Source organism: Dendropsophus ebraccatus, chromosome 5 (genome assembly GCF_027789765.1).
Source record: "Dendropsophus ebraccatus isolate aDenEbr1 chromosome 5, aDenEbr1.pat, whole genome shotgun sequence".
Taxonomy (NCBI): domain Eukaryota; kingdom Metazoa; phylum Chordata; class Amphibia; order Anura; family Hylidae; genus Dendropsophus; species Dendropsophus ebraccatus.
In genome coordinates, this window is record NC_091458.1 from 101,348,171 (window position 1) to 101,361,604 (window position 13,434).

The 13,434-nt window shown below is 47.3% G+C and overlaps 1 protein-coding gene across 1 annotated transcript; it reads left to right on the top strand.

The window, feature by feature from the left end:
• The first annotated feature begins 9,918 nt into the window (after positions 1 to 9,918).
• On the top strand, positions 9,919 to 13,115 carry CHST7 (carbohydrate sulfotransferase 7). Its single transcript, XM_069972384.1, has one exon. The coding sequence runs from the start codon at positions 10,013 to 10,015 to the stop codon at positions 11,312 to 11,314; it is 1,302 nt and encodes a 433-aa protein (XP_069828485.1). The 5' UTR covers positions 9,919 to 10,012; the 3' UTR covers positions 11,315 to 13,115.
• The last annotated feature ends 319 nt before the right edge of the window (positions 13,116 to 13,434 follow it).

A 13,434-nucleotide genomic window follows, 5' to 3' on the forward strand; every position in this document is an offset into this window, starting at 1 on the left:
GACCATATCTATAGTAAACCAGTTCAGTACATTACATGTGTTAGCAGCACTTGCCCCACCCACCTCAGTACTGGCCCCACCCACCACAGCTCCATCTTCTTTTGTATATACAGAGCTGAAGAACCCATTAAGTAACTTAGCTTTCTCCTGATCCCCAGTTATTAATTCCCCTTCACCATTATTTAGGGGTCCTACATGCTCTGACCTTGTTTTTTTTGCATTAATATATATGAAAAAATTTTGGGGGTTTCTTTTGCTATCTATAGCTATCTGCCTTTCATTGTGAATTTTTGCTGCTTTTATTACATTTTTACATGTTTTGTTGAATTCTTTGTAATGTTTAAAGGCTACAGCTGACCCCTCTGATTTTATATTTTTTGAATGCCCCTTTTTTCTCATTTATAGCCCTTCTAACCTCGGTTGTAAGCCATCTGGGATTGGATTTTAACCGTTTATATTTGTTACCCATAGGAATATATTTGGCAGTACAGTTATTTATCTTCAAGTATGAATTTACAGTGTGTGCCTAGCAGATCCTCCTATCTTCACTTTGAAAATTTGAGGAAGTGACTTGTTTTGTCTTAAATCCAAAGCAGGAATGTGCGAACGGATACCATATGTTTTGTTCTGTTTTCTCAATGACAATGGTTAAGAAAGAAAAACAAAGAGGAAGCTTTCACGGATTCTAAACAACAAACTTTACTACTCAGTGCTGTCAAAAATAAATATGCAGAAATGCATTTATTTAGAAATTTGAAATTCTTTTCCTGTAGTAAAGATAGTCCTGGCACATAAATTAGTTAATATTTCACCTTTGCAATATTTCTACTTTTTGTTGGCATAATTTGGTAAGTTTGCCTTTAACTTATTGCATTACATTTTTTAAGTGACACTATCACCCTTTTACTCTGGCTTTATTTCATCTGTTAACAGTGTAAACTGGAAGGGCTCAGCTGTTGGGCCCCATCTCCCCAGCCAGGAGAGTGCCCAGCTTCCATGAAGCCCCGCCCAGATGACACAATAAAAAGAAGTGATTTTAGAGCACAAAGAAGACACAGATATATTTTATACAGGTATACATCGAATGTGCAGCATGTAAGCTTGCGGATGGTGCGGAGAACTGCACATAGAATGGGGGGGCGGGTGCATCACTTCAAATAAATTAAAGGGGTTATCCAGCTCTACAAAAACATGGCCACTTTCCCCCTACTGTTGTCTCCAGTTTGGGTGGGGTTTTGAAACTCTGTTCCATTGAAGTAAATAGAGCTTAATTGCAAACTGCACCTGAACTGGAGACAACAGTAGGGGGAAAGTGGCCATGTTTTTGTAGAGCTGGATAACCCCTTTAAACTTAAAAAAAGGACTTAAAAGTTTATACACAATAGTTCCAATGGGACCAAGCATTTATATAGGTGGTGTGGTTTTGTCTTCAATATTGTATTCTTTTACACTTGCAAACATTTTTTTTTTTTTTTTTTTAATCATGCCAATAAAAAGTGTAAGAATTTATAAATCTAAGCCGTATAGTTTCTGTGTATAATTTTATGACTTAGAGGTTTAGCAGTATATTTTAATTAAAATGTTCTGATTTGATTGACCAATTATTATCTGAAGTGGATTTGAGAGGCCACTGTGCTAGAAAGCCTTTTAAATAACCTCTTTATAAAAACTGCACCCTTAAAGGGAACCTGTCACCCCCCCGTGCCGGGGTGACAGGCTCCCGACCCCCCGTTAGAGCCCCCTATACTCACCTAATCCCGCCGGGTCCCGCTTCTGGAGGTGGTCGGGTGATGAAGATCTCAGCCGCTGCAGCCCGGCGCGCGCGCTGAGAGATGAGTCCAACACCCATAGAGAATGACAGGAGAGTCCAGCGCTCCGTCATTCTCTATGAGCGTTGGACTCATCTCTCAGCGTGCGCGCCGGGCTGCAGCGGCTGAGATCTTCATCACCCGACCACCTCTAGAAGCGGGATTAGGTGAGTATAGGGGGGTCGGGAGCCTGTCACCCCGGCACGGGGGGTGACAGGTTTCCTTTAAAGATAGAATAGAAGATAGAATAGAAATAGACAGCAATCCTGGGAACAGTACAATTTTTTTTTTTTGTAGGAAACTTCACAGTAAAAACAGACTCCATCCATAGCAAGCATCAATTTGTACTCTGGCGTGGGTCATGTGCCCCTTCCCCCTGTGATTTCACTTCCTCCCTAGGAGTTTAGACACAGTATCCTAACAGAATTATAATTCTATACACACAAGGAAAAACACATATAATACACAAAGACAGTAAAAGTCCATTCTATGCATGGGCGGATTCCTTAATCCGTACAAAGAATGATCGTGTTGTACAGCCTACATACTGGACATTGCATATTCTACAAGTTATCAGGTATACAAAATGAGTGCTGTTGCAATTAATATATCTTTTACTAGGGAAATGTGTTCCTTTAGTTAGCTGTGGTAATGTATTTACATGTTTTGCACACATTGGGGGACATTTATCAAAATATGCCCCAGATGTACACCACAGCGAAGGGGCAGATTCGCCCCTTTCTGCACCCCATGCTTTCCTAAAGGGTGGGCAATGGGGGCATGGCAAGGCGGGGAGGAGGCGTGACCTCACCAGGCACCTGATTTATCACATGTAAATCATTGGACACATCTACACCTGCTCCCATGTATCTGTTATGCAATGCCTTTACCCAGGCGCAGGGCCAGCTGGATTAGCAAAAAGGCATGCGCCTCTTAGTAAATCACTCCAGAAAACTGTGGTTGGGGCTTTATTTTAAGACTGGTTTACTCGTACTGCCATTCTGACCACAGGTATAATAGCCATTTGTACTCAGACAAGATTTTTAATTTAATACCATCTTGAAATAAGCTAAGCAACAGGTACTTGGAGAGGATTTATGAAGACCGGCGTCTTAACGCCAGCCTTAAATTAAGCCCCCCCCCCCTTAGTAAATCTGGCCGCTCCGAACCTGCGCCTAACGTAACAGATCTAAACAGGCATAAACCATGATAAATGAGAGCATAGGAGTAGGCCACGCCTCGCCTTGACGCCCCCCCCCCATCTGGTGAGTGGGGCATACGGCAGGCGTACGCCAGGGAAAAGGGGGCGGATCTGTGCCTCCTCCCTGGCGTACGCCTAAGGCGGGATCTTCATAAATATCCCCCTTACTGTTTTGCCGCTTTTTTGGATAAAAGATATCCTGCTGGATTATTTTGTTAAGTTGAGTATTGGTAAGTTTGTGTAAAATATGCTTCTTATTTGGCAAAATTCCATAATGTAAGGGGTAATAAGTCCCAATCCAGATGGGGTGTTCTTGTTATCAATAGTGCAATTTTTTATTTTTACATTTTGTTCGCTGAGATTTCTAGACGTACTATTGGACAGCAGCAAGTCTTGGTCCTGACCCGTGACTCTCCTCTCTGCTCTTTTTAACGTCCATTCTCTGTAACCTCACTCTTGTAGTCTGGAAAAAATATTTTTCTTTTCCTCCTGCCACAAAACATCATTCCAGCAATTACTGTTAGTTCGGCCCTTGTCAGTTTTCCAACCCGTATAGACTTTGTGATTCCAGTTGCTTATGGTCCTTTTAGACGGAGCGATAATTCGCCCGATCGTACGATTAACGATTTTGAATGAACAATGTGTTTTTTTATAACTATGAGTGTTTAGACGGAACGATACATCGTACGGAAAAATCGTTTTGCGATCGCTTAAGCCCATCTCGCACACAGGTGAAATTGATGAAAGACTGTTTACACAGAACGATCTGCGAATTTTTTGCGAATGATCAACGACTATTTGAGAACTTGTTGAAAGATCAAAATGAACGATTTCTCGCTCGTCGCTTGATTGTTCGCTGTGTTTAGACGGAACGATTATCGCTCAAATGCGATCGTTATTGTGCAAATTCGAACGATTATCGTTCCGTCTAAAAGGACCATTAGATGTCAGTCCAATCCAGCATATGTAAGATGTGATGGAAAAAGAGGTCAGATCCATACTAGCCCCAAGGTTTAAAGAATCTTACACCTTGGTGCCAGATATTACAGGACACCTTCAATAGTCTTGTGAAGTCCATGCTTCCATAGATCAAAGCTGCTTTGGCAGTATAAGAGGGACCTACACAATATTGGGCTTCAAGGGGTTTCAATGTGATGGCTATACACAGTTGTATATAGAGTACTGCAGTGTAGTTGTATGTGTATTTGCACAGATTGCTCTGTGACCTTCCTTTACAGGACCAGAAGAATTTAAGTTTCCGAATGCAGTATCAGCTGACGTTCCCTTGTGGCAGTCCTAACATTCCTATGCAAGTTTCCCAGCACATCCACATGAAGTAAATTACATATAAGGACAGAAACTAAATTTCCTTACCCTGTTTTCTGAAAGTTTTTTTTATTTTTTTATTTGTTGTAACGCTAAATTCCCCAGGGGTTATTTCCAATCCAATACATTTTGGAATTATTCCAGGTACTGACTCAATCTCTATTGAGAGTCCACTTCAAATACCAGGAAAAGGAATCAAAGACATCGCCTATATCTCCATTACATTTCCTGCAGTGTTAAGCATAAACACTTTAAAGGGGTACTCCAGCAAGGGGGGAGGGGCGCACTTTTTCCCTGGGACCGGGGAGGAGGTGGCTGAGGGAAACGACGTCCACTCACCTCCCCGGTTCCAGCGGCGGGTCCCACATCGTGGCTCTCCAGTCCCCGGCTGCTTCCTGGTGACTGACGTGGGCCCGAGACGTGGCGTCTCAGTTCTGCTCAGCCAGTCAGTGAAAAAGGCGGGATCTGAGCGGACTTGAAACTGATCCCGCCTCTGTCTCTGACCCGCGTCAGACACCAGGAAGCGGCCGGGGACCGGAGAGCCGCGATGTGGGACCCGCTGCTGAAACCGGGGAGGTGAGTGGACGTCATTTGCCTCAACCACCTCCTCCCCCCCGCTGGAGTACCCCTTTAAGCTTAGGTTATTGTTTATCAATGTGATTCACAGCCTCCATGTAACTATGCACAACTAAAAGCAGTATAACAAATACCTCTCCACTTAGGGTCCATTTACACGGAAAGATTATCTGCCAAAGATTTGAAGTAGAGCTGGGCGATATGGCCAAAAAATAAAATCTCGATTTTTAAAAAATTTTGGACGATTCTCGATTTAAATCTCGATTTTTTTTTTCCTTTTTGCTAAATAAACAGAATAGTTTTGTCCTTGCAGCATCAGATACTATTTTAATGACATTTGAGACAACTGTATTGCTTCTCACTGTAACAGTGCTCCCCTGTAGTAGACAAGCTCCCTGTGTGCCATTCTGGGCCCCCATATAGTATAGGAGATCTTCTTTGTGTGTTTAGTAGTGGAGGTATAGTGGATAAGGGGTGTAGTAGTAGTAGTACAGGTAAAGATGAGGGGTGTAGTAGTACAGGTACAGATGAGGGATGTAGTAGTAGTAGTACAGGTATAGATGAGGAGTGTAGTAGTAGTAGTACAGGTACAGATGAGGGGTGTAGTAGTACAGGTACAGATGAGGGGTGTAGTAGTAGTACAGGTAAAGATGAGGGGTGTAGTAGTACATGTACAGATGAGGGATGTAGTAGTAGTAGTACAGGTATAGATGAGGGGTGTAGTAGTAGTACAGGTAAAGATGAGGGGTGTAGTAGTACAGGTACAGATGAGGGCTGTAGTAGTACAGGTATAGATGAGGGGTGTGGTAGTACAGGTATAGATGAGGGGTGTAGTAGTAGTAGTACAGGTAAAGATGATGGGTGTAGTAGTACAGGTATAGATGAGGGGTGTGGTAGTACAGGTATAGATGAGGGGTGTGGTAGTAGTACAGGTATAGATGAGGGGTGTAGTAGTACAGGTATAGATGAGGGGTGTAGTAGTACAGGTACAGATGAGGAGTGTAGTAGTAGTACAGGTATAGATGAGGGGTGTAGTAGTAGTACAGGTATAGATGAGGGGTGTGGTAGTAGTACAGGTATAGATGAGGGGTGTAGTAGTAGTACAGGTATAGATGGGCAGCTAGGGGGGGATGGAGGGCGACTGGGGGTGACGGAGGGCGACTGGGGGTGAGGGAGGGCGACTGGGGGTGACGGAGGGCGACTGGGGGTGACGGAGGGCGACTGGGGGTTACTGAAGGAGGAGTGGGGGTGACGGAGGGCGACTGGGGGTGACTGAAGGAGGAGTGGGGGTGATGGAGGGCGACTGGGGGTGACTGAAGGAGGAGTGGGGGTGATGGAGGGTGACTGGGGGTGACTGAAGGGGGACTGGGGGTGATGGAGGGTGACTGGGGGTGACTGAAGGGGGACTGGGGGTGATGGAGGGCGACTGGGGGTGACTGAAGGGGGACTGGGGGTGATGGAGGGCGACTGGGGGTGACTGAAGGGGGACTGGGGGTGATGGAGGGCGACTGGGGGTGATGGAGGGCGACTGGGGGTGATGGAGGGCGACTGGGGGTGATGGAGGGGGACTGGGGGAGATGGAGGGCGACTGGGGGAGATGGAGGGCGACTGGGGGTGATGGAGGGGGGCTGGGGGAGATGGAGGGGGGCTGGGGCAGCTGGGAATGAGTACACATAGCCCTCCTCCCCTCACCCCGGCCACACATGCAGGTCCCGGTCTCTGCAGGAGGCTGCAGGGACTGTAGTGGTGATAGCGTCGCTGCCATTACTGGAGCTGTACAGCGGGATCAGGGGTGAAGATCCTGCTGTACAGCTCCAGTAATGGCAGCGACGCTATCACCACTACAGTCCCTGCAGCCTCTTGCAGAGACCGGGACCTGCATGTGTGGCCGGTAGGGGAACGGAACGCTATGTGTACAGCTGGGGAAGGTCGGTCGCGGCTCTGGGGGACTGCCGACCAACCTGCACCTCGCCGCACTTCCCGCCCGCCCGGCACCTCCACGCAGCGCCGCCCCCTCACTTCCCGCCGGCCGTAACCTGCACCTCATGCCCGGCCGGCACCTCCACGCAGTGCTGCCCGCCCTCCATCTCCCGCCCGGCACCTGCACCTCCCGTCCGCCCGCCCGACTGACTCTCCGCGCTTCTCTGCCCGCAATGATTTTTTGTGAAAATCGAATTTACGATTTTCACAAAAAATCAAATCGATTCTAACCTTCTGGGCGAATTAATCGAATTAATTCGATTAATCGCCCAGCCCTAATTTGAAGCCAAAGCCAGAAACAAACTATGAACAGAGATCAGGTCATATAGGAAAGCCTGAGATTTCCCCTTTTTTCAAATCCATTCCTGGCTTTGGCTTCAAAATCTCCCTCACAGTATATGTGGTGTCCCCGCGATATAGATATCTGTATACTTCCTCTCAGTGTATATGCTGTGTCCCCAGGATATAGATATCTGTATACTCCCTGTCAGTATATGTGCTGTTACCCCAGGATATAGATATCTGTATACTCCCTGTCAGTATATGTGCTGTGTCCCCAGGATACAGATATCTGTATACTCCTCTAACAGTATATGTGCTGTGTCCCCAGGCTATATATATCTGTATACTCCTCTCCCAGTGTATGTACTGTGTTCCCAGGCTATAGATATCTGTATACTCCCTCTCAGTATATGTGCTGTGTCCCCAGGCTATAGATATCTGTATACTCCCTCTCAGTATATGTGCTGTGTCCCCAGGCTATAGATATCTGTATACTCCCTCTCAGTATATGTGCTGTGTCCCCAGGCTATAGATATCTGTATACTCTCTCAGTATATATGCTGTGTCCCCGGGCTATAGATATACTGTGAGAGAGGGAGTATACAGATATCTATAGCCTGGGGACACATCGCATACACTGAGAGGGAGTATACAGATATCTATAGCCTGGGGACACAGCACATATACTGAGAGGGAGTATACAGATATCTATAGCCTGGGGACACAGCACATATACTGAGAGGGAGTATACAGATATCTATAGCCCGGGGACACAGCATAAACACTGAGAGGGAGTATACAGACATCTATAGCCCGGGCACACAGCATATATACTGAGAGAGTATACAGATATCTATATCCTGGGGACACAGCACATATACTGAGAGGGAGTATACAGATGTCTATATCCTGGGGACACATCACATATACTGTGAGAGAGGGAGTATACAGATATGTGATGTGTCCCCAGGATATAGACATCTGTATACTCCCTCTCAGTATATGTGCTGTGTCCCCAGGATATAGATATCTGTATACTCTCTCAGTATATATGCTGTGTGCCCGGGCTATAGATGTCTGTATACTCCCTCTCAGTGTTTATGCTGTGTCCCCGGGCTATAGATATCTGTATACTCCCTCTCAGTATATGTGCTGTGTCCCCAGGCTATAGATATCTGTATACTCCCTCTCAGTATATGTGCTGTGTCCCCAGGATATAGATATCTGTATACTCTCTCAGTATATATGCTGTGTGCCCGGGCTATAGATGTCTGTATACTCCCTCTCAGTGTTTATGCTGTGTCCCCGGGCTATAGATATCTGTATACTCCCTCTCAGTGTATATGGTGTGTCCCCAGGATATAGATGTCTGTGTCTGTATATTCCCTCTCAGTATATGTGGTGTCCCCAGGATATAGATATCTGTATACTCCCTCTCAGTGTATGCTCTGTGTCCCCAGGATATAGATATCTGTATACTCCCTCTCAGTATATGTGCTGTGTTCCCAGGCTATAGATGTCTGTATACTCCCTCTCAGTATATGTGCTGTGTCCCCAGGCTGTATACTCCTCTCACAGTATATGTGCTGTGTCCCCAGGATATAGATATCTGTATACTCCCTCTCAGTATATGTGCTGTGTCCCCAGGCTGTATACTCCTCTCACAGTATATGTGCTGTGTCCCCAGGCTATAGATATCTGTATACTCCCTCTCAGTATATGTGCTGTGTCCCCAGGCTATAGATATCTGTATACTCTCTCAGTATATATGCTGTGTCCCCAGGATATAGATATCTGTATACTCCCTCTCAGTATATGTGCTGTGTCCCCAGGATATAGACATTTGTATACTCTCTCTCAGTGTATGTGATGTGTCCCCAGGCTATAGATACCTGTATACTCCCTCTCAGTGTATGTGTTGTGTCCCCAGGATATAGATATCTGTATACTCCCTCTCAGTGTATGTGTTGTGTCCCCAGGATATAGATATCTGTATACTCCCTCTCAGTGTATATGCTGTGTCCCCATTCTATAGATATCTGTATACTCCTCTCAGTGTATATGGTGTGTCCCCAGGATATAGATGTCTGTATATTCCCTCTCAGTATATGTGCTGTGTCCCCAGGATATAGATGTCTGTATACTCCCTCTCAGTGTATGCTCTGTGTCCCCAGGATATAGATATCTGTATACTCCCTCTCTCACAGTATATGTGCTGTGTCCCCAGGATATAGACATTTGTATACTCCCTCTCAGTGTATGTGCTGTGTCCCCAGGATATAGATATCTGTATACTCCTCTCAGTGTATATGGTGTGTCCCCAGGATATAGATGTCTGTATATTCCCTCTCAGTATATGTGGTGTCCCCAGGATATAGCTATCTGTATACTCCTCTCACAGTATATGTGTTGTGTCCCCAGGATATAGCTATCTGTATACTCCCTCTCAGTATATGTGCTGTGTCCCCAGGATATAGCTATCTGTATACTCCCTCTCAGTGTATGTGTTGTGTCCCCAGGATATAGCTATCTGTATACTCCCTCTCAGTGTATGTGTTGTGTCCCCAGGATATAGCTATCTGTATACTCCCTCTGTGTATGCGATGTCCTCAGCTGCGCCCATCCCACCGCCGTATAATCCAGATTAGGGCTCCATTCCCGGAGCGGGGACGAGCACACACGGTAATCTCCAGTCTGGAGGACCCGGCTCCACCCCTGGGCGGGCTGCCAGGAAGTGACCGACTCCGGGAGAAGCAGCTGGGCTGTAGATAGCAGCAGCAGCAGCAGCAGCAGAGAAGGGCGCAGGCGGCGCCGGGCACCATGGCTCCGGAGTGACGGGATGGGGGCGCGGCGGGCGCGGAGCCTGTGGCTGCTCCTGCTGGTGTACGCGGCTCTCATGCTCCTCTTCCTCTCGGTCATGTTACATGAAGGCTGGCGGAGCGGCAGAAAGGGCTCGGCTGAGCAGGACTACGAGCAGGGATGGAACCGGTCGCCTCCCCGGCGGCTGTGCCCGGACCTGGACCAGTCTCTATGGGAGGATGATGGGATGGAAGGCACTGAGCAAGGTGCGGTGTCCCCGCTGCCCCGGACTCACGTGTACCTGCACGCCACCTGGCGGAGTGGCTCGTCCTTCCTCGGAGAGCTCTTCAACCAGCACCCCGGTGTCTTCTACCTGTATGAGCCGGCGTGGCACATGTGGCAGTCCCTGTACCCCGGGGATGCGGAGAGCCTGCAGGGGGCGCTCAGGGACTTGCTGGGCTCCCTTTTCCGCTGTGACTTCTCCGCGCTGCGGCTCTATGCCGGGGACAACCTCACCTCCGCGGGCTTATTCGGATGGAAAAGCAACAAAGTCATCTGCAGCGCCCCCTTCTGTTTAGCCGCAGCTAGGGACAGCAGCTCCACCGCTGGGGGGCGCAGGGACAAGGTTGGACTGGTGGAACCCAAAGACTGTGAGAAGCACTGCCCAGCCCGCCCCCTGCGGGACCTGGAGGCCGAGTGCCAGCGCTACCCCGTAGTGGTCATTAAAGACGTGCGGCTACTGGACCTGTCCTCACTGCGGCCACTGCTGCGGGACCCCAGCCTCAACCTAAGGGTGGTGCAGCTGTTCCGGGACCCCCGGGCTATGCACAATTCTAGGCTCCGCTCCAAGCGCTCCCTGCTGCGGGAGAGCCTCCAGGTACTGCGCAGCCGCCTGAGGGGAGCAGACCAGGCCAGCAGAGCGCTGCAGCAGCAACAGCTGCACCGAGGAGGAGCCGACTACCTGCTGAGCGGTTCCTTGGAGGTGATTTGCCAGGCCTGGCTGCGGGACTTGCTCCTGGTGCGGGGTCACCTCCCACCCTGGCTCCGCCACCGCTACCTCAAGATCCGATACGAGGACTTGGTGCTGTCTCCGCACAAGGAGCTGCGCCGCCTGCTGCACTTCACTGGGCTGCCAATGCTGCCTGAGCTGGAGGACTTTGTGCTAAACATGACAAGGGGAAGCAGCTACTCTTCAGACAAGCCCTTCCTGGTGTCAGCCCGCAATGCCAGGGAGGCTGTGAGCGCCTGGAGGGAGAGGCTAAGCAGGGAGCAGGTCCGCAGGGCGGAGGAGGCCTGTGCAGATGCTATGCAGGTCCTCTCCTACCAGCTGCAGGGGGGCTGAGTCCAGGAGCCCAACCTCAGCAGAGAGAACACCTTACAGGGACACTGAACCATAAGTCCTCTGCAAGCTACCAGTCCCTGTTATCAGCCAGTTCCAACTGGCTACAGTGTTCTTTAATGGGATTATGGACAGACCCTTATGATCACTACCTTATCTCCAATGATGGGGTGAAACCAGTGTGTCCCTAGATGTGAACATCAGCAGCATTATATATACTGCAGACTTTCAGTGCAGAAATGTATGTAAACTCCACAGGTATTCCAGCACCACCCATGGAGTGATTATTGCAGGTCTCATCTCTGCACTGCAGACAGTATCAGCATGGTATATATCCATTTCTGCCACAGATTTTCATTACCAATTTAATCCCTTTTAATATAGAGGGGCAAAATCCATAATGTGACACATGCAGATTTTGCTACAAATCTACAATGAAATTTGCTGTTGGATTTGCAGCAGAAATGTACCTATCCCTAGAGGTATAACCCAGGGAGGCCCAGACAATCATCCTTGGATAAGTGGCGACAATCAGAATGTAGCAAGTTTACATTATTTATAAATGGAGTTTATGAGGGTATATCATTACTATTAGGCCCTGGAGGCACTGAGTAGTGTATTGGGAGCTCAAGTATTAGGCCTGGTTCACACATAGTATCTTGGCCAGTATCTGGTGGAAACCATAGCCCCATTTCTTCCCCAATAGTCATGCAAAGTTGCTGGGACTATTGGCAACATTGGCACACGGGCTGATCATCTACACAATGTGGAGAGATCACCCGGCGCAATAGTGCCTACGGTCAGCCAACAACGAGTAAAAGCTTGCTTATCATCTGCTCACTTCTAATAGTGCCATCTCTGAGTAATCGGGGGTTGTATGGCCGAGAGCTGATCAATGCTAGGGCTGCACAATTATCGAGCTGTGTAATAGGCGCAGTTTACAGCGCAGTTCAGGATGTGTAATACAGCCTTATAATGCTATAATGGGAAGATTTTCACCATTTTCTGTGTTTTGGATCCAATCCTGGTTTTAGCCAAAAAGACTGACCAAAATATCGTGGGAATGATTTATCAAGCTGTCCATTAGTAAGATTCTTTGTTGTCCGTAACAACCAATTACAGCTCAGCTTTTATTTTACCATTGGAATAGGAGAAATAAAAGCTGAGTGATGATTGGTTGGTATGGGCAACAAAGAGATTCTTATTATTAGACCGCTTGATAAATGTGTGAACCCAGCCTTACACATTTTATTGTTATACAGTGTCTTTATTATGAGTGTAATTTATAGAAGCCAGACCTGTTGCTTTTATTACATGGTGATCATTTTTATGAATTGTAATAATGTGATGAATGTATGATGCACACTAGGCCTTTTCCTTACCCTATGACAAGGAAAATGTGCCCTGGAGCTTGTCACATGGTTCCTCATCCAGATCATGATCTAGAACAACGCTTCTCAAACTGTGAGGCGCCCCCTAGTGTTGGTGAGGTACAGCTGGGGAGGCAGTGGTCATAAAAGTGACTAATCTGCACAGTCCTGTCATTCGCTGCAACAATCTCTGGTTTAGGAACATTATTGACTTATTTTGTACTTATTTTACTAATATACAGAGATTAGGAGACAAATGTAGGGTAGACTGAGCAATAGTTTTTAATATTGCATAAAGTTCTACCACAGATGCCGAGGTCCTGCATCCACTTAGTGGTCAGTCTGGTGAGGCCCAGACATCACTTTTGTCTCTTGGGTGAAGTTTCAGGAGAAAAAGTTTGAAAAGTGCTGATCTAGAAGATCAGGTTAAAGGTTAAACTTTATTTGTTTGTGCTGGCAATCGGCATCCTTGCTGATCAGCTGTTCTGCAGAGCTGAGTTGTAAACACAGAGGCCCAAATCTATTGTTTTGTCACAGACATTAATAAATCTGGGCCATAGTGTATAGACCTTAGAACCTTACCTCTGTACGTTGTGGATTGGCTGTGCCCAGTTACTACAGCTCAACTCGTGCTTAAGTAAATATGAGCCGAGCTGCTCTAACACAGCATGACCACTACAGTGTATGGAGCCACAGCTTCCTTAAAGGGGTAGTGCGGCGCTAAACAATTATTCACAAAATAACACACATTAC